This window comes from Alternaria alternata (assembly GCF_001642055.1).
Source record: "Alternaria alternata strain SRC1lrK2f unplaced genomic scaffold CC77scaffold_15, whole genome shotgun sequence".
Lineage (NCBI taxonomy): Eukaryota > Fungi > Ascomycota > Dothideomycetes > Pleosporales > Pleosporaceae > Alternaria > Alternaria alternata.
In genome coordinates this window covers 53,476-77,873 of record NW_017306204.1, presented here as the reverse complement: position 1 = coordinate 77,873, position 24,398 = coordinate 53,476, and the positions used below count along the sequence as shown (strand labels likewise).

At 53.2% G+C, this 24,398-nt stretch overlaps 9 protein-coding genes across 9 annotated transcripts; 3 read left to right on the top strand and 6 right to left on the bottom strand.

Moving 5' to 3' along the window:
* Positions 1-68: 68 nt before the first annotated feature.
* On the top strand, positions 69-2,979 carry CC77DRAFT_190178 (hypothetical protein). Its single transcript, XM_018530549.1, has 2 exons — positions 69-2,102; positions 2,167-2,979. The coding sequence occupies exons 1-2, from the start codon at positions 129-131 to the stop codon at positions 2,839-2,841; spliced, it is 2,649 nt and encodes an 882-aa protein (XP_018383851.1). The 5' UTR covers positions 69-128; the 3' UTR covers positions 2,842-2,979.
* Positions 2,895-4,130, bottom strand: CC77DRAFT_1022006 (ribosomal protein L2). Its single transcript, XM_018525376.1, has 5 exons — positions 4,012-4,130; positions 3,882-3,942; positions 3,728-3,822; positions 3,367-3,672; positions 2,895-3,317 (listed from the first exon to the last, which is right to left on the bottom strand). The coding sequence occupies exons 1-5, from the start codon at positions 4,111-4,113 to the stop codon at positions 3,117-3,119; spliced, it is 765 nt and encodes a 254-aa protein (XP_018383850.1). The 5' UTR covers positions 4,114-4,130; the 3' UTR covers positions 2,895-3,116.
* A 624-nt stretch (positions 4,131-4,754) lies between these two features.
* Positions 4,755-5,904, bottom strand: CC77DRAFT_189544 (endo-1,4-beta-xylanase B precursor). The gene has a single exon (XM_018530545.1). The coding sequence runs from the start codon at positions 5,689-5,691 to the stop codon at positions 5,029-5,031; it is 663 nt and encodes a 220-aa protein (XP_018383849.1). The 5' UTR covers positions 5,692-5,904; the 3' UTR covers positions 4,755-5,028.
* Positions 5,905-7,275: 1,371 nt separating this feature from the next.
* On the bottom strand, positions 7,276-12,488 carry CC77DRAFT_1063096 (hypothetical protein; the record flags this gene model as incomplete). Its single annotated transcript, XM_018528598.1, has 3 exons — positions 7,276-7,555; positions 7,608-12,279; positions 12,332-12,488. The coding sequence occupies 3 exons, from the start codon at positions 12,486-12,488 to the stop codon at positions 7,276-7,278; spliced, it is 5,109 nt and encodes a 1,702-aa protein (XP_018383848.1).
* Positions 12,489-12,710: 222 nt separating this feature from the next.
* On the bottom strand, positions 12,711-13,960 carry CC77DRAFT_189548 (ADP-ribosylation factor). The gene is made up of 6 exons (XM_018530546.1): positions 13,672-13,960; positions 13,514-13,624; positions 13,453-13,469; positions 13,261-13,406; positions 13,134-13,214; positions 12,711-13,065 (listed from the first exon to the last, which is right to left on the bottom strand). The coding sequence occupies exons 1-6, from the start codon at positions 13,728-13,730 to the stop codon at positions 12,934-12,936; spliced, it is 546 nt and encodes a 181-aa protein (XP_018383847.1). The 5' UTR covers positions 13,731-13,960; the 3' UTR covers positions 12,711-12,933.
* Positions 13,961-14,255: 295 nt separating this feature from the next.
* Positions 14,256-16,915, top strand: CC77DRAFT_189565 (hypothetical protein). The gene is made up of 5 exons (XM_018530547.1): positions 14,256-14,512; positions 14,635-15,038; positions 15,097-16,075; positions 16,158-16,794; positions 16,846-16,915. Exons 1-4 carry the CDS (start codon positions 14,351-14,353, stop codon positions 16,764-16,766), a joined length of 2,154 nt encoding a protein of 717 aa, XP_018383846.1. The 5' UTR covers positions 14,256-14,350; the 3' UTR covers positions 16,767-16,794; positions 16,846-16,915.
* Positions 16,916-17,169: 254 nt separating this feature from the next.
* Positions 17,170-18,089, top strand: CC77DRAFT_1022000 (hypothetical protein). The gene is made up of 2 exons (XM_018525375.1): positions 17,170-17,553; positions 17,644-18,089. The coding sequence occupies exons 1-2, from the start codon at positions 17,430-17,432 to the stop codon at positions 17,913-17,915; spliced, it is 396 nt and encodes a 131-aa protein (XP_018383845.1). The 5' UTR covers positions 17,170-17,429; the 3' UTR covers positions 17,916-18,089.
* CC77DRAFT_190041 (hypothetical protein) lies at positions 17,982-20,054 on the bottom strand. Its single transcript, XM_018530548.1, has 2 exons — positions 19,964-20,054; positions 17,982-19,912 (listed from the first exon to the last, which is right to left on the bottom strand). The coding sequence occupies exons 1-2, from the start codon at positions 19,995-19,997 to the stop codon at positions 18,048-18,050; spliced, it is 1,899 nt and encodes a 632-aa protein (XP_018383844.1). The 5' UTR covers positions 19,998-20,054; the 3' UTR covers positions 17,982-18,047.
* Positions 20,055-20,126: 72 nt separating this feature from the next.
* CC77DRAFT_1096377 (hypothetical protein) lies at positions 20,127-23,566 on the bottom strand. The gene is made up of 2 exons (XM_018529841.1): positions 21,618-23,566; positions 20,127-21,570 (listed from the first exon to the last, which is right to left on the bottom strand). The coding sequence occupies exons 1-2, from the start codon at positions 23,392-23,394 to the stop codon at positions 20,447-20,449; spliced, it is 2,901 nt and encodes a 966-aa protein (XP_018383843.1). The 5' UTR covers positions 23,395-23,566; the 3' UTR covers positions 20,127-20,446.
* Positions 23,567-24,398: the final 832 nt, after the last annotated feature.

Here is a 24,398-nt window from a genome sequence, read left to right as displayed (position 1 = left end):
TAACGCGTGAACGCGCTAGGCAGATCTGGCTTAGAACGCGACTTTGATATGTGCACAAACAACTCACCCACTCAAACACATAAACTGGCATCCTCAACAGCGATCTTTGGGGTCAAGGAACGGCAATCATGGCGAAAACAGACTCGGGCCATGGCCGACAGTTGCTGCAGCAAGCAGAGAAGATTCTGCTGCATCCCATACACCCACATCTCATTTCGTACTGCCCAACCATGGACCTCATAGCCTTAGTTACCGATGAGGAGAATCTCGATGTCTACCGAATCAACGGTCAGAGAGCATTTGGGCTGAAGAGAAAGAACGAGGATTTGCACGTCGAAGCGCTACAATGGGAGTTCAATGGCAAGAGCATCGCTGTCAGTTGGAGTGACGGGAGCACGGACTTGGTTAGTGCTGAGACGGGCAAGGTCACGCACAAAGACGTCATGTTGCCAGAGGTTGGAGGAGCTGGTGGTAGCATGGCGGACGATGATGCTCCGGTCAGAGTAAGGTGTATTGGTTGGGGTCTAAATTTCATCAACGTCGAGACTGTGAAGAAGCGAACAGGGTTGAAACCGAAGAAGGCAAACAGCAGTGCACCTGCTAAGACTAACGTCTTTGGCGATCCTACAACTGAGGAATGGGATGCATTCAAGGACGATACCACATTAGAGGACTTCCTGCAGCGACAGCCAGACTTCCAGACGTTGGATATTGCGCCCGATTTACCGGATCAGCTTGCTATGATGGATATTGAGGCGCTGCTACCTAAACTTCCTGCAATACCCTTACCACCAGCGTTACCATTTATGCGCATCTCACAAGCGGATTCCGGAGCGTTTAGTTCGCAGGCTGAGGCAGACTCACTCCTGCACTCGCATCACCTGAAAGATCACAATTCCGTCGATATGTTCATTCGACTGACCGACCGCGGGACTGTCCATCCTTCTATTTACGACTCGCTCGAAACAGTAAACGTCCAGCTACCCAGAGCTTGGGACATTTCGAGCACACCGTTACTTCATACAAGCCACCCGTACAGTTGCACGCATAGCCTCCTCATGCAAACAACATCCGCTACCTCGCCCCAAAAGAAGAGCATAGCCTACGTTCCGCTAACATTGAACTTTATTCCCTTAGCAGGTGTCTACCTTCATCTGATCGCGGCAAAGACTTCACAGCTCCAAAATCTCCTGCTATACATCACGCAGACCCTTCAACGCATCCGTGCCTTCTTCAAGCACGCTCAAGACCTCCCTCGCAAATTCATGATGAACATCAGCGAAACACTCGAGGAGAAAGAACTCGGCGACCTCGTCACCAACCTGTTTCACACTGCATGCACAGGAAACTGCAACCCAGTCCTCAAAGAATGGCTCGTCGATGAACTCGCAGAAGCAGGACATAAGCGTTGGGACACTACTGTTACGACATCTTTCACGACGCTTCTGGCGCTTCTGCATGAGAATCTCATCCCCGCACTCGATCGTTGTTCTATCGTTATCTCGCGTCTGCGCGGCCTTGCACAATTCCACGATCAAGAATGGATATTCAGTGGGCCAATGAGCGAATTCTCTGCGTTATTGGAGACGTTGAAAAATATGCGGCTACTCGCACATACGGCTATGTTGTATGCATCAGAAGAGAAGAGACAGTTCCACAACTTCAGTAAATGGCTAAGGTTCACGATTGACTTTGAGGCTACAGAGCTGGAATCGCAGTCCAGGGCTGAGATGGAACAGCGTGATCCGGGTGTTGACGTTTCACAGGTTTTGGCGTATATCCAGTATGGACTTACCAAGTCTGATGTTGCGCCGTTCTTTAGGCCCGAGGCGCAATTGGATCCAAAGGCTAAGGGGAGAGAGGCGGCGAGCTACGAAGATACGAAAAAAGCCGTTGAGTTACTGAAGGAAGGTGCGACGTTCAAAGAGGAGGCATTGTGTTTAGAACATGTTCTTGGGCACCTGAGTACAGGGGTAATGGGCCTGCTGAAGCAGATTAGTAGATGGCAGGAAGCGAACATACAGATGAACTCTGGTGTTGTTCTTGAAAATCTTGGAGAGACAGATGACATAAGTACACTCGACATGAGGATGGTGTTTGAGGTAAGCCCTTCTTCCCTGTTTGAAAATCATTGAAAATTCGCGGATGCTGACCTACCATTTTAAGCCCTCAACGTCCTCAGACAGCATGAGCACATATGTTGCACTCTCATCCCTGTCATCACCTACCACACTGCATGTCCACCGCTTATCCGATACGCAAAGTATATCCAATGTACGTAAGGACATATCAGCCTACGCCATCTCCACTCTTGACTTCTCCTCTGCTTCTATGTCTACCAAAGACGCCAAGGTCCTAGACGCCAAATTCGCAGACGACTCTTCCCTTCTTATCCTCTTGCAAGTTCCGTTGGAAGATAAAACGATGTCGAACGTTATCGTTTCTCTACCTTACACACTTGGCGTCAATAGCATGTCTCACGAGCATCCCATCGTCACTTACACACCACTTCCACACGCATCGGTACAACAGCATCTCCTTCCGCAGGGCACACCACCGCCTTCACTGTCGCGCAACAACATAGCGATAACGCGCGAGACGATCGAAAGACATACGAGACATGTCTTTGAAGGCCGGTTCACACCGTTGAGGTTAGAAGTCAATGGCAGGAAAGGCAGGAGGGTGATTGTAGTGTTGGGTAGCGACAGGAAGCATTACAGAGTGCTGGACATGGACTTTAGGATGAAAAAGGACAGGGATGGCAGGGATGATGCTAGTTGGAATGGGAGTGACAGTGAAGCGGAAGATGGAGATGGTGATGTCAGTATGGGTGAGGCATAGATGGTCTCGACATGTAATAACAAAAAAACCATGACAGCACAGGAACAATCAGAGGCAAACGTCGGAAGTTCAGATCAGATACATTTTTCGGAATCACATTCCCTAAAGGACCTATCATGCATGCAAGCCATAGTAGAAGAAAGCCTAGCTTGCCGAGAAGTTTCCATTTCGTTATAACGCCCGGCCACCCGCATGTAGAGGTATGGAGAGAATAACCGACCGCATCTTTGTCGTTCCTATCGTAGACCAACGCCACCAGATCACAAAGCACCACTCTAGTCCTTTGTCTTCTGGGTACCACGGAGCAGACCTGTCCTCCGCGCGGCAATGAGACCGGCCTTTTGACCCTGGGTGGCGTACCGGGAGATGGTCGAGGCTTTACCGATATGCTGGTGGTTACCACCACCGTGAGGATGGTCGACGGGGTTCATGGCAACACCACGAGTCCTGGGCCAGCTGTTGCGCTTGGCAGCGAACTGTCGTGTGTTAGCGATGCTCTTCTGAGCAGACCGTGATTGTGCATACCTTGTGCTTAGCACGCGACGCCTTCATGAGAGGCTTGTCTGTGCGGCCACCACCAGCGACGATACCGACCATACCACGGCACGAGCTGGGGAGGACCTTCTTGGCACCAGATGGGAGCTTGACACGGGTCTTGCCCTCATCGGGGTTGTGGCCGATGACGGTAACGTAGTTACCGGAGGTACGGCCGAGCGCACCACGGTCACCGTTCTTGTCCTCGACGTTGGTGAGAACGGTACCTTCAGGGACGGAAGCGAGGGGGAGGACGTTGCCGATGGTGAGCGCAGCGTTCTTTCCGGCGTAGATGAACTTTGCCATGTTAGATGTTATCCCATTTCCAGCAGCCCAGAATGCGCCAACTAACCTGGCCAGTGTACATGCCCTCGTTGGCGATGAAGGTCTCGGTGTTGTGCTTGAACTTGTAGGGGTTGCGGAAGGTGACCCTGGCGAGAGGAGCGCCTGTGGACGAAATGGTTAGAAAATGGCCCCAAAGTCCAATTCTCGCACTGGGTACTCACCACGACCAGAGTCGTGGACAATCTCCTTTACGACACCCCGGATGTATCCATTGCGCTCAGCCTGCACCCATTAGCCCTCTGTTCCCAGTATGTTTCCAAATTTCGCGAATTGTGCGGGCGGCGAACGTACGAAGTCGAGCGTGCGGAACTGGGCGGGGTTCTTGTTCAGGCGGGTGTTGGCCGTGAAGATAGAGCCGCGACCCTTACGTTGGTTGCGAATGACCCTACCCATGACGACGGTGTTGATGTGAGTTGGTTGTCGGTCGTTGGAGTTCACAGAGAGGAATATGGTCAGTCGCTTAGCGAGACACAATTTCGAACGTGTGTGGGGCTAGCCGCTTGCGCACTAGCGCCAGAGCCTCCAACTTGGGAGCGACAGAGCAACAAGGCCGTCGTCAGCATCATCGCAAAAGTCTTCTTTTTCCCACATGTGCGCAAACGTCTCAAAGCAACATTCGATGCATGTTTCGTTTCTGTATTCTCTAGATTGTTTCCCAGCACGCTGCGCCAGCTTTCGTTCCTTCGTTCTCTCCTTGGACTGCCCGGTTAGCACGTTGCGCATGCAGAAGAAATATTTACATCTGCCACCGTATCCGTGATTGTCTGTTGCAATGGAACCATATGCATCATCTCAGTTCTGTATATCCTCCTGCCCGCACCCGTATGAACTGTTCATATTGTAGCTACTCCACCCTTACACTCGCGTTCAGTTCTACTCTTCTCTGCAACAAACAATTTTTCGATAGACTCAACCACCATCAAACTTCTCGTTCGGAAGCCAGTTTCCTCTATCCTATCCCTGTTTAGCTCAAGTCTCTTCGTCTCCCAGGAATTCAAAAGTCACTTCGTCTCGCCCCTCGAATCAAACATCAAGTCACATGTAGCAATGGAAAGTTGTTTTGCTGTCTGTCCTCAGGACAACAGAACCAGGATAGTTGTTTATATATAAAGGTGCAATATGTACATGCAAGGGGTATGTCAAGACCCCAAAGAGAATCGAAATCGAAAGGAACGAACAGAACCAAGAATCTACAACAAGAAAGCCATCAACAGCCAAACATCTTCCTCCTCAACTCAACCACTACGCTGCGCCAGTAGCCAGTCTCCTTGTTATCGGCACTCAGTGCCTTGTCTCATAGTCGAGAATCTATGAGCCAGTGATGGTGTACTGGGACTTTCCAGCAGCGTTACCCCAGCCCTCAGTAGCAAGAGTCTGGTAGTTGTGCTGACCCAAGTTCATGCCGAGCTTGGCCCAAGCGTCGAAGTGGCACTTGGTGGTAACAGTGCCGCTGCCGGGCCTCTTGTTAACACGGTTGCTGATGTACTGGGTGAAGGTGGTAGTTCCCTGGATAGAAGGCTGGTTGACCTGGGTGTGCTTCCAGATGTCGTAGACAGAGCCGTCGCAAGTCACCTGGCCCATCTTGGTGCCCTGGGCGGAACCGGCGCCGTTGGAGGTGTACTCCTGGATGTAGTACTCGATCAAGGGACCGGTGGTCCAGCCGTAGACGGAGACAAGGACGGTTCCTGCCGAGGGGGAGGTGGAACCCTGGAAGTTGATCTTGCGGGTTGTGCCCTTGGTCCAGCCCTTTCCTACGACGAAGTCGCCGGCGTTGGAGAAGTTGACTGAGTAACCGTTGTTGGTGGGGGAGAACTGAACGTTGCCGGAGGTCTTGTAGTTCTGGTTGTAGTCCTGGCGGGTGGCAAGAGCCTTGCTTCCAAGCTCGAAGTCAGGGACATCGGCAGTGGGTGCGGCGTAGGCAGAGCCGGCGATGGCGCTGAGGCCGAGGACGAGAGAGCTGAAGGCAACCATTTTGAGGAAAGTTGGGTTGTTGGAAAGAACGTTAATTGGTAAGAGAAGAGAATGGAAGTGAAGGATGCTTGTGTAGATGAGATGAGAAGCTTGGTGGTGAGCTTATTCGTCCTTCCAAGCCCTTGGTCTATATACAACAGAACGGTTAAAAGGCTGTAAACACATGGCACCAAACATATTGCGATTGTTTCAAGGTCTATCACCGAAGCCTCGCCACTGTTCCCCTGTGCCTATCCAGATGTGAACGATGTTCCCGCGCCCCGGGGATGAGCAGTCCCTCATTCGGACGGACCCTGGACATCTTAGATCCTTAGACGAATTCCACCAGTAGCGCAAATGAGCAGTACCCCCGATTAATTAAGCTCCGTCAAGCTACGGTAGATACATAAAGTGTTCTGTGGGGAAGCCTACCATTCATGCCCCACGATGCATGGATCGTCGTGCTTATTCCCCTCGGCAAAAGCTTGGAGAGGCTTGGATACCCTAGACCTTCCTGCTATGCGAGCCAACATACCGCCGGCTATTATGGGAAGCATTGACGCGTTCTGTTACCACAGTATTGCTGTAGTTTTTTTTCTACTGTACATGCGGTGTAGAGGAGGGGGAGATGGGTCATGTGTACCTGTGCTGACCCCTTCGAGGCAAATCTTGACGTGGCGTCTTCCGATAGCCCTTTGGGCAAGGCGCGTCAGGGCGGCCACTAGAGAAGCCGAAGAAGGTGCCGGCGGGAGGATGCGAAAGGTTGATGGGAAGAAAGTTTGGATGACATGAACGGTGTTCGGTCAGTACCCAGGTAGGTACGCAATGAGGTACTTTCTTTGCACGTCTGTTGATACCTATCTGACTCCTTCGTTGTACCTTCAAGGTCCAAACGCCTTCCATTACGACCTTGACACCAAAATAGAAAGTAATTATGCGACCCACTATGAAACAAGCTCAAGGCATGAATCGCCTATCCCGTCTTGTTTCTTAGGCACAGTCTGCGCATGAGACAGCACCACAAATCATGACGTTATACACCAGTGTCACATCTGCTCTTCTGCCGGTAATAACATCACGGTAGAACGCGTGAAACAACAGCATATATCATCTCGTTAACAGCCGAAGAACCCAGATAATAGTCCGCGGGGTGTAACCAGGACAGCCGGTCAGAGAGAGCGAGAAGGATACAGTGGTGCGGGTGAACGCATCGGTACAACTGAAACATGGCGTGTCCGTCTCAGAAACATCCTTTCATCTCCGATGATGTTCTGGACTTAACATCCACAAAATGGTCTAGAATGACGAAATCTTCCATAGACTACACTACTGTCAGTGAAATGAGGAGCACATGACGACAAGGCACGAGTTTAAGCGGTATGATCATAGCAATTCCGCGTGAGCAAAAATCCGGATTCAATAGCCTAACTCTTGAGGCCGGTCCGTAATGGCGCCGTGACGCCGATGTGCAAGCCCGATGCACCCACCGCCAGATATAATGCAGGTATAAGGTATATACAGCGAACAGAAAGCGCAAGTATGTCGCTTGTCCTCAAAAACGCTCATGACAGCATAGCAAAACGACCCGACCCATGCGTCTATCATCTATCTTCGCGTAGCCTCGATAGCTTTCTCCAAGCCAACGATCCTCAAACTCTTGCCTCGGCCAAGTTTACCACTCATCAAGCCAGCTGCAGGAATGAGCTTGTCATCCCAGTGACGGAAAAGGACCTTCATGTCGCGAGGTACACCTTCTAGTACAACTGTAGTAACGGGCATGAATGGACGGTCTTCCTCTGATACAGCAAGCATACCGTAGGCTTGCGCGAACATTAGGGCAGTGGAGAATGCAGGCGCTTGTGTGCGAGACAAAGGACCAACAATTCTGCGAACCATTAGTGAACTGTATCTTAGAATCCAGTAACGAGATAACTCACATGTACATCTCGAAGAACGCGTCAAGTACATATACATTCTCCGGCTCCAGATCCCTCTGAGAGAAAGGCATAATTTCTTTGACTTCGGTCTTGACAACACCTTGCGGCGTCTTGGGCGTAAGCGGCGTCTGTGGCCTCTGTTCAGCAGCGTTCCAAGATGGTCTTCGCAGCAGCGGTGCGAAAAAGGAGCTGCTCACCTGGAGTGCTTGGCCCCATCCTGCCGGCTGGCCAGTCGTTTGTTCGATCTTGTAGAGACGTACGCGGTACTTGTCGGATGTGGCCTTGTAGCGCCAATGGTCTGCTGAGCGGGGAATGGCGGGGCCCTTTGCTGGGACTTGAGGGGGAGGAAATGTGTTGTTGAGGAAGCTTGGAGGTTCGGCGCCTTCATCAATCTCGTTGTAGTCGCCAGTAGGCGCGAGGTCCATGCCCATAAGACGTGCACCAGATAGCTCCTCAGCAGAACAGCCGCGGCCCTTCCAAAGAAACACCTTGCCAGCCGAAGTGGAGACAAGGTAGGGGAAGGCGGAGCATAGGCTCTTGAGTGAGAAATCGACTTCGTCAAAAGCAAGGTGTCCAAGATGGCGGCGACCACAGAGCATGAATTCCTTCGCCGCTGGCTTTGCACCACGTCTTGTGATGACAATACCGCCCAGGGCTTCGAAGAAGTTGGGTGTCTCTTGACCTTGACGTATGACTAGAAGCGTGCCTTGATTTTGACGTGCATGGTTCTTTGCGAAGAGTTGTACATCTTCAAGCGTAGGCTCTGCTACACCATTGCCAGCCCACAAGTAGACATTAGTATGCCTAACACCCCTTGCGTCATCGTAGACGTGCGTGCACAGATACATTGAATCCTGGAACAGGATATGCTCTTCTTGAACAGGCACAGCTGTGAGTCTACCATCGCCAGTTACTTCTTGGATCTGCTTGCGCAATGTACGTATCTTTCCAGATGGACCCAGGTCAAGCGGTGGAGATTTTAGTGTGTACATAGTATCGATGTTGTCGGGCAGCTGGCCTTCAGTCACAGGGGCTTCATCGAAGAAATCTGCGAACATCCCATCGTGTTTTGGGAGAGTCGGTGACACAATGGAAGGCTCAGAGAACGGTCTATTTGCGCTTCCCGGTGGTGACATAGGTGCGTTTTTGGGTGGTTGAGGACTGGATTCTCGCGATCGAGACGCGACGAATCCACCCAAGCTTCCTAAGCTGAAGCCTAGCCCGACAGGTTTCGGCTTCGGTGGCAGAGGCTTGGATTCAGTCGGTGATTGTGAGTTTGATTGCGGCGGATCGGGCAGAGCCTTGGTGCCTGACCCCGATGAGCGAATCAAGCCGGCGTCCTTCATTGCAGCTTGTTCGTCTGCTTGTGTAGGGAGTTTGATCGGAGACCTGACTCGTGGTGGAGCGGGCGACGAAGAAGCTGAGGACCTGCCCCATAGTGTGGTAGCGCTCTTGACCGATGAGAACGTAGTCTTCTCAGGCGAAGGCTCATCCTTCGCCGGCGAGATCTCCACATTGGGTGTTGAAATCTCCCGAAGTGGTGTCGACCTGGGACTCTCTGCTACTGGCTTGCTAGGCAACGTTGGTAAAGGACGCGAGAATCGAGAATGAGGTGTGGCTGGGGAAGACGTGGGTGAGGCCGGCTTTGGTGATTCAGTTTGCTTGGGCAAAGGTGACTTCTGCGGCGTGTTGTATGACCCCGAGACTCGTCTTTCGAACTCCAGAGACGTTGGCTTCTTGGGTATTCCTGGCGAGGAAGGCTTCGGTGAGCTGATAGACTCCGGTCGTGGCGAAGGCTTGGGCAAGACCTGCGGATCAGAAACCGTTCGATCTAGTTCCGAGGACTCTGACTTCTTGGGAGGCTCTGGGGGTGAGGCTTTGGCGAAGGCTCCGGAAGAGATGCGCGCTGATTTGGCTGGGGTAGCAGGCTTATCAGTCAAAGACTGTCTGGCTGGCGTCCTGGCTACTGGTCGCTCCTCTGGTTTTCCGTTAGTCTTGGAAGGCTCAGAGCTAGGAAGGACATGCTCTGGTTTGGCCGAGGGAGCAACGGTAGCAGTAGGTACCTTCTCTTGAGCCTTTTCTTGAGTCTTCTCCGGTTCGGCAGTGGTGGGTTTCGAGGCGGGTGCCCTTCGCTTCGGTCCGCGGGCACGACCTTTAGTCATGTGTTGCAGCTCTGGAGCAGGTCCAGTCTTCTCTTCCTGCGCAGACCTGGTAGGAGACACGTCTACCTCAGCACTTGATGTAGACTTGTTCATCGCAAGAGGAGGTGGGCCTCGAGCGAGCATACCAGCTAGAGCAGGGTTGAATCGACCCGCGAGCTTGCCAGACATTGCTGGCTCTTTTGTCGTGGAGGCGGGTGCGGGTTGTGCTGGCTTGTCGTTAATGACAGGCCTGTTCGCCGCTAAACTCTTCCTCCTCATCAGAGCTTCCGGAATGGGCTCTGGTTCTTTCGGTGCAGCAGCTTTCGGGTCACTGTCTGCTCGATTTAAGACCTTCTTCTTTGCAATAGCCTCTGGCGTCGGAGGGGATGGTTTGGATGCACTGTCCGATCTCTTCAGCGCTGAGCCCTCTTCTTGAGCCTTGTCAAAGATGGTAGATTTCCTCTTGATGAGGCTCTCCCGGAACTCATCCTTTCGAACTGTAGGCTTTGGGCCACCGGTTATGTTAAGAGCGCCTTTGCCTCGTGTGATGTTCTCCTTGAGCACATCTGGCGCAACATAGTTCTTGGTTTCAGCCTTTCTTAATCTGCCAAACACGTTCTGTAATTCATTAACCTCTCCCTCCTTCTTTGAATTATCAAGAGGTGGCCGGCGCGGCTTCAATCCAGCGCGGAAATCTTTCTTAGGTGGTGTTTTCGGCTTCGAAGCTGGGAGACCACGTCCAGTGTCCTGATTGAATCGTGACGCTACTGGTTTGGATTCTACTGCTGTCGGTGGTTGTTCAGCTGGTGGTGGTGGTGATGCTGACTTGGTAGAGACAGGAGCAGTTGCTTCGGTAGCAGCCTGCTCGAGGGCGTCTTTTGTAACTTCAGGCTCAGTCGCCCTCGGTGATGTCTCGGCTGCGGGCTTGTGTTCTTCTTTTTTGGTGAACAAGGGCTTTGGTGCCAACGCAGGTGTAGGACTCGGCGACGCTTCTTTGACAGTCTCCATCTTCTTGGGCTCTGCAGACTCTTCCTTCTTGGGAGACTCGGGCCTGCGGAGGCCTACAGGTTTCAATTGTATGTCTTTTATAGGCGACGTGCGACCCGACCCAGTCGGCTCTCCGAACGAGCTACCCTTGCCTAGGTCCACACTGCTACGCTGTTGCTTGATGCGATTGATTTCTGCCATCCACGCGGGTTGCGCTGGTGCCGATTGCTTCGGCTTGGGCGACTCTGGCCTGCTCAGCGCGCTCTCGAGCCAGGTCGACTTTGTAGGGCTCCACCGCTTCGAGGGGCTCGGGGGTGAGAAATCGTCTTGCAGTGCGTCTTTGTCGCTAAAGGTCGACGCAACAGACTTGGCTCTGCTGTGACGGTGGGGCAGGGCAGGCTTGACGAATTCGTCTTTGGTTGCGCTGTCCTTGTCGGCCCCGGTTATGGTCGCATTGCTGTAGCTGGAGGCAGGACGCGAGGAGGAAGGCTCGATGGAGTTGTCTCTAGTCAAGTTAGGTCGCTCAAGGCCGGAGATTGAGCCATAAACGCTCCCGCGGTTGCTCAGGGTTGAGTTTTGCCTGCTCAGAACTGGCGGTGTCTGCGTGCTCCACCTCTTGCTTACGCTATCGCTTCGCTTGAGCATGGCACTTTGCACGAAGCCGCCCATGCCCTTGGTAGGCGACGCTGATCGCTCCCGTTCGGGCGAGATTCTCCCTTGGGTTGGTGACATGGCGAGGGCGCGTGCGGCACGTTCGTTGTCTCCACCATCGATCGACGAGTCTTGTTCGGAAGGCGGGGCGAACTTTTGGGAGTCGAGTGTTGGAAGGTGCGACCGTCCTTTGGCGAGAGACTCTGCATCGCCACCAGAGACGGATGTGTTGGAGGAGAAACGGTTGCTCATCGTGGCGCTGCCTCGCACGGAGCCAGCCCGAGAGCCGGGCGAGCTGGAGCGTATGCCTTCTATAGGCGGACTACTCATCTCGGGCTCTACAGTAGACTCGCGTGACATGCCTGGCAGTTGCCGCCTGCCCGACACTGAGCCTGTCTCTGAAGCGGCATCATCCTGGTTTTTCCTGAAAGCCGCCGACCCCCTTCCGCCCTCTGCTGATTGCCGGAAGAAGTTTGGATCCTTGGCGCCTAACGATGCGGCAATGGAGCTTCTGGACGGGTTGGCCTCGGGCGAGGACGGTGGTTCGGGTGTGTTGCTGGCAGAAGCTCGTTCGGGCGAGCGTGAGGCGACTGACAAAGGTCGGCGTATGCTGCCCGACTTGGGCCTCTGGTTCCACGATAATGTGCCTGAGCGTCCCAATGCTGCCGCGCTGGTAGCCGGTTTCTTGGGTTCTGTGTCCTCGAGGGTCGCCGTCGTGGGAGAGCTCGTGAGGCGCTGCAGCGATTCGTCGCGTCCCGTGTCTTGAGCAGGAGGGCTCATGTTAGGTGTGGGCGTGCTAGCAGCCTTTTCCTGTACCGTTCGGGGGGTGGCGGCGGCAGAGCGCGGCGATTGGGGAGTATATGGCTTGTCGGGGGAGATTGAACGGGCTCGCTCTGTTTGGGAAAACATCAGTCGTGAACGAGTCTAACGGATCCAAAAACAAACCTGCTCTCCGCGCTAGTCGCTCGCTGCGTCCTTGTATCAGCTCCTCCTCGAGCTTCTTGACGCGCTCGGCATCCTCGCGGTCTCGTTGGTCGCCTAACCGTTGAATCCGCTGCACGAACTCGGAAGGATCGATTTCCTTACTGTCCTCCGATGACATGGTGGTGTGGGCGATGAGAAAGCTAGGCAATCACAGGCCAATGTGCGCTACGGGAGTTATGCGCAAGGGTTGAAGATGCTCGGCAGTGAAATGAATCCCAGACGGATCTTGAGCTAGACGGTCGTTAATTTGCTTCGACTCGGTTATGTCATTCTTGGCTGCAGGTGCTCGTATGTGTTTCAGACGGGATGTAGACGCAAGGCTGGCGGGCAGACGGCATCAAACGAGCGAATGGCGAAGAGAGTGGCAGAGAGAAAGTAGGATGCAGGTCGTGAAGATGGCCTCGATGGCTGTTTGTTTATGCTATCAGCGTTCCAGCTGCGGCCAGTTGACGCCAGCTCCACAATTGGGCGGTTGGAACTTGTCATTCGACTACCGTTGCACTACCCGCATCGAGCCTTTGGGCTGCCTTGCCCCTTGCAACCCCGATGCATGCCGACACGCTTCAATACAGGAAGAGTCGAGCCTTTGCATCCTGTACCACCCACTCAAGACCTTCCTGCAGGTTCATTCCCGTCATAGCACTGCAGGTCATAACGTGCCATTTGTGTGTCTTGATGGCGTCGAGTCGCAGTCCCTGTACGCCACCGTTAGCATTGGCCCGCCAACCAAGCTCAACATGTTCGTAAGCCGTCTTCAACCCACCTCACAAATGTCGTCTTCCGTCATGGATCCGGGAACGTCGCTCTTGTTTTTGAAAACTAGCAGGCTTGCTCCGGAAAGGCGCTGCTCTTGTTAGTCAGTCATCAGGAGGGATTATGCTTGTGCGAACCTCTTCCAGCAGCAACCCCGCCAACTCGTTCCGACAATCGTCTATTCGCTCGCGGTCGGTTGCATCAACAACCCAGATGAGCGTGTCTGTCTTCTCGAAATAGTTCTTCCAGTACGTGCGCAACGTCTTCTGGCCGCCGACATCCCCTGCTTTGTCAGTACAGCATTCTCCGGAGACATGCAGTTGCATTACATATATTCAGTTTGTATCTTTCCCGTTAGTTTCGTTCCGCAGGCTGCGCCATTGTACATACCCATCGTACTCAATCGTCTTGATGATAAAACCGAGTGTAGGACTGACGCTGTTTACATCTTCGTTCATGATCTTCTTCACTATAGTCGTCTTTCCTGCATTGTCAAGACCACTGACGCGGTGAGCTTTTGGTTTAGAGAACAATCTTGAGATACGCACAGCATAAGAATGCGCATCTCCTTGTCCTTGAGACGCGCTTTTCGCAATATCGACAGCATTTTGTGCTTTTCACTTTCCAAGTTTTGTCTTGTTCGTTAGGCAGTCATTGGGATGAGTGGAGCTCACCAGTCAAGCGGCTAAACTGTTTACGGACGCTTGCACACGACGGCATGTCATGCTACAGCACCAACGTCGTAACCACATCGCTCTTCAGAAAGCATGGCCACAAATTTATCGAATTCGGTAAGTTACATGGCATGGGGTGGAAGGGGGCGTGAACAGAGCATTCCATCGAAGAATCGATTCCCTTTTCTTCATCATCGGCGGCGTGTGTTTGCTGTCTTAAGGATACTGAGCCTGTCTCGATGTTCCGACAGTAATCGTACCTATACTGCTTGCAAAAACCGCCTTCCTTCCTTGTTGTGCACTATTACCAGCCACGTGGGATGTGTCACAGCAAGACAGAACTCCAGAATGGGAAGGGGGTGAGAGGGAATCGGCTTGCTCTCACCCAACATACTAGGCAGCTTCGGCGACGAAGCTATAGAACACTGAACCAAGGGCTTCAGACATCAAGGTTCCTTGACTCCTCTTTTCTCTAGTCCTTTCTTCTGTTCCTTTGAGTATCCTCTCGGGCCCTTGCTTGTCTCTTCTCTGTTGGACGTGTCGAACCCGCACTATGAGCCGAACGGCACGCAACTGGTGTCCGCGCAGCACCCTGCCGCCGCTACCGCTATTGATCGAAGTGGACGACTCCTCGGCCAATGAATCCCACGTCAACAAGGAGCTGAAGAACGAACCCATGACCTGGCAGCAAGAAAAGGACTTCAAGGGTTCTCCTGTAAGTCAAGGCGCAACTAGCCTCCCATATCGACTTCAGACCGCTCCGAAAATCCTGCATATGAAAATCATCTTTCCCTCAACCTCAACCTTCTCACCTCACTTGCAGCTAACACGGGACAGGGCCTCAATAAACCTCAGTCTGGACGTCCTCACTGGCAATCGTTGCCTTTCGAAGAACTTCCCACAGTACATGTCGGTGCCGACAATAGCTGGGTAGCTCAACAAGCAGAACTCTCCCTTCCGACTCACCTACCTGAGTTGCACATTAACAACGCGATCAAGAAACAGAAGCCACCATACAAGCGGCGCTCCCGCAACAAGAAGAAGAAAACTGGAGACGGCGAAATGATTGGACCACCTGACAGTACGGCAAGGATCTACGTCCCCCCTCATCTGCGCAATCGTAGCTTTGTCGACGCTGGAAAGGCAGACTCTGCTCACAGTAGCGGTGTTGCTGTCAGCGCATCACCTACTGCATCCAACCAGTCCAAGGACACCATCATCAGCAAGACTGATCCTGTCCCGTAAGTCTACTCAAGAGCGCCTTGCCGTCGTGTCCTGTATTTATTAACACATCTGTAGTAACGACGTAGCTGATCAGCACCAGTCCCCATCCTCATCAGGAAAGACCTCGCACGATCCTAGACAAGACGAGAAGCGCGAATCCGCAATGCCTGAGCCTTTCGTTTACGTTGGTTGGGACGAGCCTAAGGAAGACCTTCCAATTGCGAAGAAGAACCCCGGAAACCCACGATGGGCTCGAGGCCCACAGCCATACAAGAAGACAGTTTGGCCCAAAGCGAAAGATATGAAGTACACACCTTCTAGCAGCAACAGTGACGGCGGCGTTGACTTCAAGTCTAATAGCGACGGAGACCCACACTACGACATCAAGAAGCTGGTAGACTGGAACGGCGATTGGCTGCCTCCTGAGATGTGGTCTGCCCGCAAGGGCTACACGGATCGCCATTTTAGTGCGCACATAGAGCAATGGTGTAACACACATCCTCTAGATTGGAACAACGGAGTCACTCCCTACTTCCCACCCGATACATTTATCCAGGGTAAAGAGTTGGCACCTCGTTACTGGCTCGAGGTGAAGGTGGGCGGTGAAAGTCTCAGAGAGTTCTGGAAAGGTCTCGTAAATCCAGAGAAAGAGCCGAAGCCTCTAGATGCGAACGATCTCACTGACTATATGCCCTGGTGGGAGCTCTATGAGGACGCGGTTTACACAGAGACCATGGATGATGACGAGAGCCACAACCAGAAAATGGTCACCCATCCTACTAGCTACCTCCGCGCCCTAGACGTTCCGGATGCCAGAGTTAACTTCAATGATCCTGAATACCCGTCGGCATCTTGGATGCTGGCTTCTGCACAAGAAAAGGTTGAAGAGAAGAACAAGCGCGCAGCGGAAAAATATCGCAAGTTGATGGCAAAGCGGAGTCGCCCTGTTCCAGAGTCGAAGTACCCTACTCCGCAAATGGCAGACCGCCGGCTACATCCCGAAGCAAACATTTACATTCGACCTGTGAAGCCGGCCGATGTCGAGGGCATTTCGGTAAGTGGAATCATGCCCCCCAAACACGTTCGTGAACCTTCAAGGTTAGAGCGACAATGAATCTGAACTAACACTGCCTAAGGAGATCTACAATTACTACATCAGCAACACTATTTTCGCGACTGAGTTTGACGAACGTACCATAGTTCAGATGGCTCAACGAATCTCTGATATTGTGAACGCCGGTCTTCCATACTTGGTAGCAGTCTCCAAGAGCAACCGATCAAGGGCTAATCCAGGATGTGTTAGCGAGAAGATAGCTGGATTTGTCAATCTGGACGACTATTGCGGTCAGTCGAGCTCATACCGTTATACGTTTGAGATGGAGTTGTTCGTCCACCCAGGGTTCGTTTCTAAGGGGATCGGCAAATGCCTCGTGGATAGACTCCTCGAGATGGTTGATACCAGCTACCGCGCCCGTGGTGGATATGAGTACGTCAACGATGATACATACCTTAAGACTGGACCTGCGAGGGTCATAAAGACCATTTTACTCAATGTCCAACACGAGAATGGCGAGGACTTGGAAGCTGATTGGCGAGGCAAATTCTTGAACGCCTGCAAGTTCTTCCGCGTCGGTCGATTCCCGAAAGTAGGCTACAAGAACGACAAGGTCCTGGACACTTCGATCTTTGCGCACCAGACCAAGGAGGATATCGATCCAAGCGCTCGTCCCACTGTCGCCGGCTGAACGTGATTGTACATACAATCGACGCCAAGTAAGTCACGTATAACAATTCAGAAACACCCACTAACATAACATCTACCAGCCGCCAGCTTGATGATCTGCCATAGCGTCAACCGTCAAAACCCCTAAACCACCACATCGATGCAGCACGGTCGAGTGTGTCTACTCTCTAACAAACCAAAAGTGTTTCGCGAACTGTCTTTTTTGCTTTGCGGTACTACGAACTTACGGTGGGAAACGTTTCATCATAATGAACCAGGATCTTCATATTTCTTCAAGTTCTTCTACTGGGTATAGTGTCATGGTAATGGTGGCATCTGGCGGAGTCCTCTTCAATACGAATACTTGCTTCCACAAATGCTCCAATCCTTCGCGTAGTGCGACGTCAATGGTGATGTCGTCAACCCCCTTGTCGCATACCCCACCAAAAGGAAGGGGAGCGCGCCAAATCATGCCCACCCATGACATGTGACGTCACAACCCTCCCCAAAGCTTGGAAACGCGCTGCGTAACCTCACGCAACTAACATAAAGGCCATTCTCTCCAGACCCCTAAACGACTAACTCTAGAAATTCGTTAGCTCCTACCACGTTCCAATCACCAAAGTAGATAAAGAACAAACATACATCTCCAAGTATTGTACGCGCGGACCAAAAGTTATCCAACATGTCAGACAAGAAGCAAGAAGAGCAGCCTCAGCAACAGCACATCCAGACTGAACCCCAGGATGACGAACAAGAACAGAAGAAGGGCTCTGGAGGTCTTTTGAGTACAATTGGAGATCCCATCGGTATGTAGTCTCGTCATCGTTATCAGCCTCCTGCCTAGCTCTCTCTACATACAGCTCTCTCCTCCCATGCCTGTCCTAATATGCGTAAAGGAAACGTCTTAGGCACAGCCCTCCGTCCTATTGGCGCACCCTTAGAAAAAGGCGTAACTGGCCCACTTGGCAACGCCCTCGGCGGCACCACACGACCCGCTCTCGGTCCCTTGCTAGGCCACGAAGAAGAAAGATCTGAATTGCTAGGCGGCAAGAACAAGGATAGCTATGAGAGTACACCGGAAAAGATTGCAGGAAAGGAGCAGACAGGGCAGAACCCTCTGGGCTTGGATCAAACAGGACGGTGGGGATTTGAGGACGAGAAGAAATAGACCGAGAGAAGAGCAAGTGTAGGATATGTTTTGTCAAAGTTCTCAGTTTTGTGTTATTAAGGAAAGAAATGGCGGTACGGGTATATCCTTTGAAGAACTCCCAAACTCCAATGATCTAGTGACCCGAGATGATCAAAACATCTCACTCATACCACTCTCGCCCAACACTCCTTCTTCGTAAAGACTCTGGTCCCTGCCTTCCGTTTCCTCACCATCATTCGTATACTCCTGCCTCCTCTTCCCTCTAAACGTATCATCCAACCCCTGCACTGTCCCCACACTATCTCCATACCCCAGTCCATCCTCTTCTACTTGTTCCCCCTCCATGTCCTCGTCCGCCTCAGCCTCGATTCTACTCACACTCAGCTCAGGTATCGGTGTCCGCCCTGTAAGAATATCGAATAGACTATCATCTGAATCCCCTTGCTCATCCTCATCATCACGCTCAAAGCGCAGAATCTTGTCTTTGCCCTCCGGCCACACCAGTACGTGTGCTTGTTGATGGGCAAAGATGAACGCTGGTTTCTTGTCTGGTGGAGTGAAAAGCCAGGATATTGTCCAGCGGGGTGGTAATGAACCAGCTGGTTTGGTGATTTGTGGGGATAGGGTTATTATGGCGGGTGGGTGTGGGAAATGCGAAGATGCGAGAGCCGTTGAGGAAGACGAGGTCGAAGACGGGGGTATGTGGGATGATGCGGCTGTATACAGGTATACGGTAGGTTCGTCTTGAGTGGTTTGTATGATTAGACGATGCGGATCGGTAGGGTGCCAGAGCAGGTTCCTAATAGGACTGTATTGGATTAATATACAGCGCGGTCGGAGACTTGTCAGATCCCATATCCACGCGGTACACGGCGTGCTGTCGTCGCGTGTTGCACACAACGTGCCGTCTGCGTTGAAAGTCAACATGCCGATGCCTTGCTTCATGAGCCCTGTTTCATTCTTATCCAAGGCAGCTTTCGGAGGGGTCACAGGCTGCTGAGTGGTCGTATAGCTGCGATTGCCTTGGCCGTCGACATGTTCGCTGTATACCGGCGCACTAGGTACATCGATGACAGGTGTGTGGTCGAGGAAGACGATGGGTGCGAAGGTACGTGTAGAGAGGATGCGAACGCGACGGTCCCACCCACCAACTGCCAGACGTTGGTTCCCGGGTAGCCATTCGAGTGTCTTGATACCCAAGCCCTCAACATGCCACTCGCTAACGTCGTCCGAGGGTTCGCGGGTTATGGTGCGATACAAATGTCCGTCGGCAGTGTAGATGTGCAGTTTATAACCAGCAGAGGCCGTGTCCCAGACGGCCAACCAGCGGCCGTCACGGCTCCATCTGAGGCCCGCTGCGTCTGAAGTTGTCAACTCTACACGATTGAGAAGCTTGTATGTACCCGGCGCCAAAAGAAGTAGAATATCAGCGCCTGCTACGCGACATAGTAGAGCCAAAACACCACCTCTTCTCCTTCCCGCGCCTGCCTCTGTATCCTCAGAAGGGCGATATCCCCACCCCTTGCCGTCTTTACCCAGAAACTTGGGGTCACGTATCTCCACGGCTCTCCCAGTTTTCAGACACCATATCTTGACGGATGCGGTGAAGTCACTCCAGACAAGTACTTCATCCTCATTGGCGCCAAACTCGGCGTGTACGTTCTTGCCCATGCCGCCTGAGCCATTGCTAATGATGGCGTTCCACCTCTCGTCTCGAAGATCGTATACGCGTGTTGTGTCATGATCGGATAGCAGGACACGGTTCGAGCAGGGGCGTGGTGTACGCGACGATCGGCGGGGAGGTGTTGAGTTGGGTGAACGGCTCGAGATCGAGGTCGCTAATGGCGGTGTAGTAGGAGGCGACCAGGCGATCTTTGAGCTTCTCAGATTCTGACTAGAAGGTATCGCTATGCTCTGGACAATTTCCAGCGTGGTGAGACATCGTATCTGCAAGCGAGCGCCGTTGAGGCAAGCAACGTGTGTTGCCGTCGGCGACGGGACAGAGACATTGGTTGCTGGCACTGGTCAGTAGCGATCGCATACTATGGCTTCATATCATGGCTTGCATTTGAATTTTGTCGTCACGAATATGTCTTCCATCTTGTCGGTAGGCTTGTTGGATGCGACGAGAATGTTTAGATTCGGTAAACAAAGGGCAGGCGCGGAGGCTGGCCAATAGGAGTTCAAAGTGGCCGCAATTAGCGTGCTTGTCGTATGTGAAGCGCGAGCATGCCCACCAAGGAGCGATGGAAACTCTCATGTCTACCCAGGTAAATTTACCAGAGCTATGTGAATTTTGTTCCACGATACATAGAAAATATGTCCCTATACAAATCCCAACCGTAACAACAGCGAGGGTATCGGCGTGCACTTCCAAATCTACCAACGAAACGCTCAAAAATACGCCATCATTCGTCCATGGGTATATCTTAGATACGGATCCAATCTGAGAGCCCAATGCTGCTATAGAGAAGTGAAGAAGGAAATCATCCAAACGCTTGCTTGCTAGATCGCTCAATTCAAATCATCCACCTCGTCGTCGTCACCACTCAAGTGCTGTACACTGGAGCCTTGATCAAGATGCTCTTTCCACGAATCTGTACCGCGACACCGACGGCCATGCGCACGCGTGGTGGTGGAGACTCATCTTTTGGTCCCCCGGAGCTGCCCGGTGGATGTTGCGTAAGACTTTGCTGGCTGCCACCTTGACCGAGAGACGATTCTCGCTTGCCCAGGGTGGCAGGAGAAGCCGTCGCCTTCTTTGATGCACCAAATCCGAACATACCGCGCTTCTTATCTTCTTTTTGCGGCTGGCCTCCTTGTAGCTGTGCTTGCTCTTGTTCGGCAATGGACATGTTGTCGTCAGGTCTAGATGCCATGCTTCTGATCGAAGCTCTATCCGCGTCATCCAACTCCATAATGGGTGCTGTTAATGCGGGGATGCCGGATTCCAGCTTCATAAAGTCGGCGACGATACCGTGACCCGGAGGGAAGTACTCAATATGTACTTCGCGGCTCTCAAGCGGTAGATGCTGAGCAATGCTGATGGCCAGTTCGATGATCATAGGCACGCCTCCGTTGAGGTCTGCCGGCGCAGGGTCGTTCAAGTGCATCTGGAGAGACGCGATGAGTTTCTCATTGAGTGTTTCAGTCAGCGTCTCGCGATTGGAAGTAGCTTGTGGTGCTCTCAACACATCTGCCAGACCTTCCAGTGTCGCCAGCCGCCAGTTGATGATTTTCGCGGCAAGTGTGTCTTCGTCTTCGGTGCTGTGGCAAGGCGGCGAGAACTTGCGGATATTCGAAACGATCGATTGCAGTTGTGTCGAAAAGCCCGGCTCTAGGTCCGGATGGAAGTACTTGTCAAATATGTTTTCTACCAACCAGTGCGAGATGAAGGCACGGCCAACAGCCGTCATCTCCTGCTTGCCTGTCTCGACGGCAGTTTTGTTGACCACGACATGCAACCACTGCGGTATGGTTTTCCAATCCTTGCGGATGGAGAAGGATAGCTGTGCGATCAATCCATCCAATCGATTGAAGCGCGTTGCGTATTCGCTGTCGTCCCAAGATGTGCGGGAGAGCGACAAGCGCTGATTTGCGAGGGTGTTTTGCAGCTGGTGAACCTGTGACTGTTGCTCGAAGAAGTATCGCTTGACCTTTTGGTACTTTTCGCCTGTACGAAGTTAGGTGAGTCGGTTCATTGGATGGGAATCCACTTACGCAAAACATCGTGCTCCTTTTGCAGCTTCTCGACATCGTCCTCTGTCATATCGGCGACGGAGGTTCTTGGCGGAGGCGTTGCCCGTCCCATTTCTGAAACCTGTTGGCTCTGCTTCTCGCCGCGATATGGCTGCCCCTGTGAAGCTGTTGGTACGACGTTAGCGTCGAATGTTGCGAGGCCCGGCGAGACAGGCGGCTGACCGAGTGGCTGACCTTGAGCGGGAGGCTGTGAAAGTAGGGATGACTCTCGGGACGGTTGCCCTGGCTGCGGTTGGCTGCCGTCGACCACTTTTCTTAGCGTGTTCCTCGCATTGCTCTGAGCACTGGGTGCCATGTTGTCCTGCGACTGGTGTGGGGGTGTTATGTTTGTCGGTGGGAGATCGGACGGTTGCGTGTGCTGGGCGTCGTATGTCTGGTAGGACGGCGGCTGGAGGGGAGACGGCGGGGCCAGCTGGTGGGACGGAGGGGGCTGGCGTTGTTGCGACTCGATCTTCTGGGCCTCTTGCGCAATCTGGGGATGCTGTGAGGCTGGTCGCACAGATTGAGGCTGTTGCTGTGGGTCTTGGTGCGGCTGAAGCTGCTGCGCAAACTGCTGTTGCTGTGGGTAAAGAGTGTTTTGGTGGGCACTTTCTAGCGACTGCTGGTACAGGTGGTAAGTTTGCGGGATGTCCTGTGGTACCTGCCCACCTTGGCCATGCGGCTGAGCGTTCTGGAGGAGGGGGCTTGGCACGTTTTGCGGGTTGAAGGCCTGGTAGTCGGTCGCGGGCTGTGGGGGTGGGGGTGGAGCGGCAGGCTGGTAGGTTTGGTATTGGTGTTGCTGGTGGTGGTGGTGGTGTTGTGGGTGTTGTGGGTGCTGTTGATGTTGTTGTTGTTGCTGTTGTTGCTTCTCAGAGCTGTATTGATCTACCCCGCCTTGGGTCGAATAGCTGCCCTCGGTGCTTACCCTGCCAAGTGGGGGCCGATTGTACTGTTCCTGGTGCGGCGGCGGCACAAATTGTTGTTGAGGCTGCTGCAGCTTCTGCTGGTATTGGATGTCCTTGGGCGGCACCTGGGGCGTCTCGTTGTCGTCTTTCTGGAGGAAGGGGTCGAGGTTGTCCTCGTCCTGCTCGTTGGAGGCGGGCAGGTGGGACGTCGAGCCTTGGTGGTGCTGATGCCACTGCTGCGCACGACTGTCTTCCTGCGCTTGGTACTCCTGCACACGGGGGTCGCTCTTCCGGACGGATTGGCGTCTACCCAGGCCGTTCTTCTGTGCTTTGGCCTCCTGGTCCTTGTGGCCCTTGACTCCGGCTGCAATGCGACTGCGCAGCGACTGCTTCTTGGGCTCGGGCACGTATGCCGCGGGCGAGGGCTGGGCTTGATAGGCACCGCGGTGAGGCGACTCGAGAGCAGATGCGGGCGGAGGCCCAGCTTGTTGCTGGTAGTTCTGCACCGGCGGCGGCGGCGATGACGGCGACGACGACTGGCCCAGGGAGAGATGGGCGCTCAGCCTGTGGCTCGTGGTGCGCTGGGGAAACTGCTGCTCCCTATATTGAGGCTGCGGTGGTTGCACAGGCGGCTGCTGAATCTGCACAGGTGCTGGCTGGCTGCCGTCTGGATTTTGGTATCGCTGCTGGCCTGCGACCTGTTCGTTCACTGACAGCGCTTGACCGTCAGCCGGGGCGACGATTGGCCGGCCAAAAGGTTCCTTACCAGATGGCACAGGCGAATGCTGCCCTGACGAGGAATTGTCGACAGATTGGTGCGACCGGTTCGACTTGGTCCATGGAAAGTTAGGCATCGCAGTGTTGGCAGCTTCAAAGCTCCGCCAGCAAGCAGGTTGTCGATGGCGGGGCGGAGACAGACGCGCTCAGCTAATAATAAAACAAGACTGAGCAGCCGTCAACTACGCCGGGTAAGACTGCATTGCGCGCGGTTGGACAGCCTCAACTCAAGTACAATGCATCGAGCTCCATAGATGCACGCCGTAGGCTGATCAGCCCAAGCCCTGCCGCACGTGCAGGCCGGCGGAGCAAATGGACTGACATGGACAAGGCAACACCAGTCCCGCTCCAGCTAACACCGGAACAACTTGCTGATGTCGCGACATCTGGTGCCGTGGCAGTGCTGCCTCGGCCACTGCTACTGCCCGTCAGACCACCCAAAGGCCGTCAATGTGCTTCTAGCTATTCGACGTTTCATCCGTCCCGTCTTGTGGCTGCCACTCCCGCGCCTCAGTAACACGTCCAGACAACAAACACGTCTGGATCTAGATACGTATGCTGTGCCCAAATCCTGGCGGATGGTAACCTGCAACAACAGCACCAAGTGGGGACTACAGGTCTTAGTGTAGGCGGCGTTGCGAGCCTTCTTTCATTAACCTGTCTGGAGCTGCAGGCGCCCCTGCGTACCAGCTAGGGTGTGCATACATCGCCTTCCCAAGATCATACCAAAATACTGATATGCTTCTCAACACCTCTCCTCGTACATTTCTCGCGATGCAAAGTTTGACTCTCTGATGGTCACATTGCCACATGTCTGAGGAAACGAATGCCTCAGGTAACAAATTGTATCAAAACCCTCAGTGACTACCTGAGCGAGCAAACTTGAATACGGGCCATAACTGCATGCTGCTTCCTCAGCTCTGGCAAACAACATGCGGCTATTTTTGGCGTCTTACATGCCCTAACCTCGTTGGACTAGCTCGATATCGCTTCGGTTGTGATGCCTGTGTGAGGTTCCCTAAACGTCCGCTATTACACCACTTCTGTACAAACGTCGAAAAGCTGACTGTCAGCCACTTCT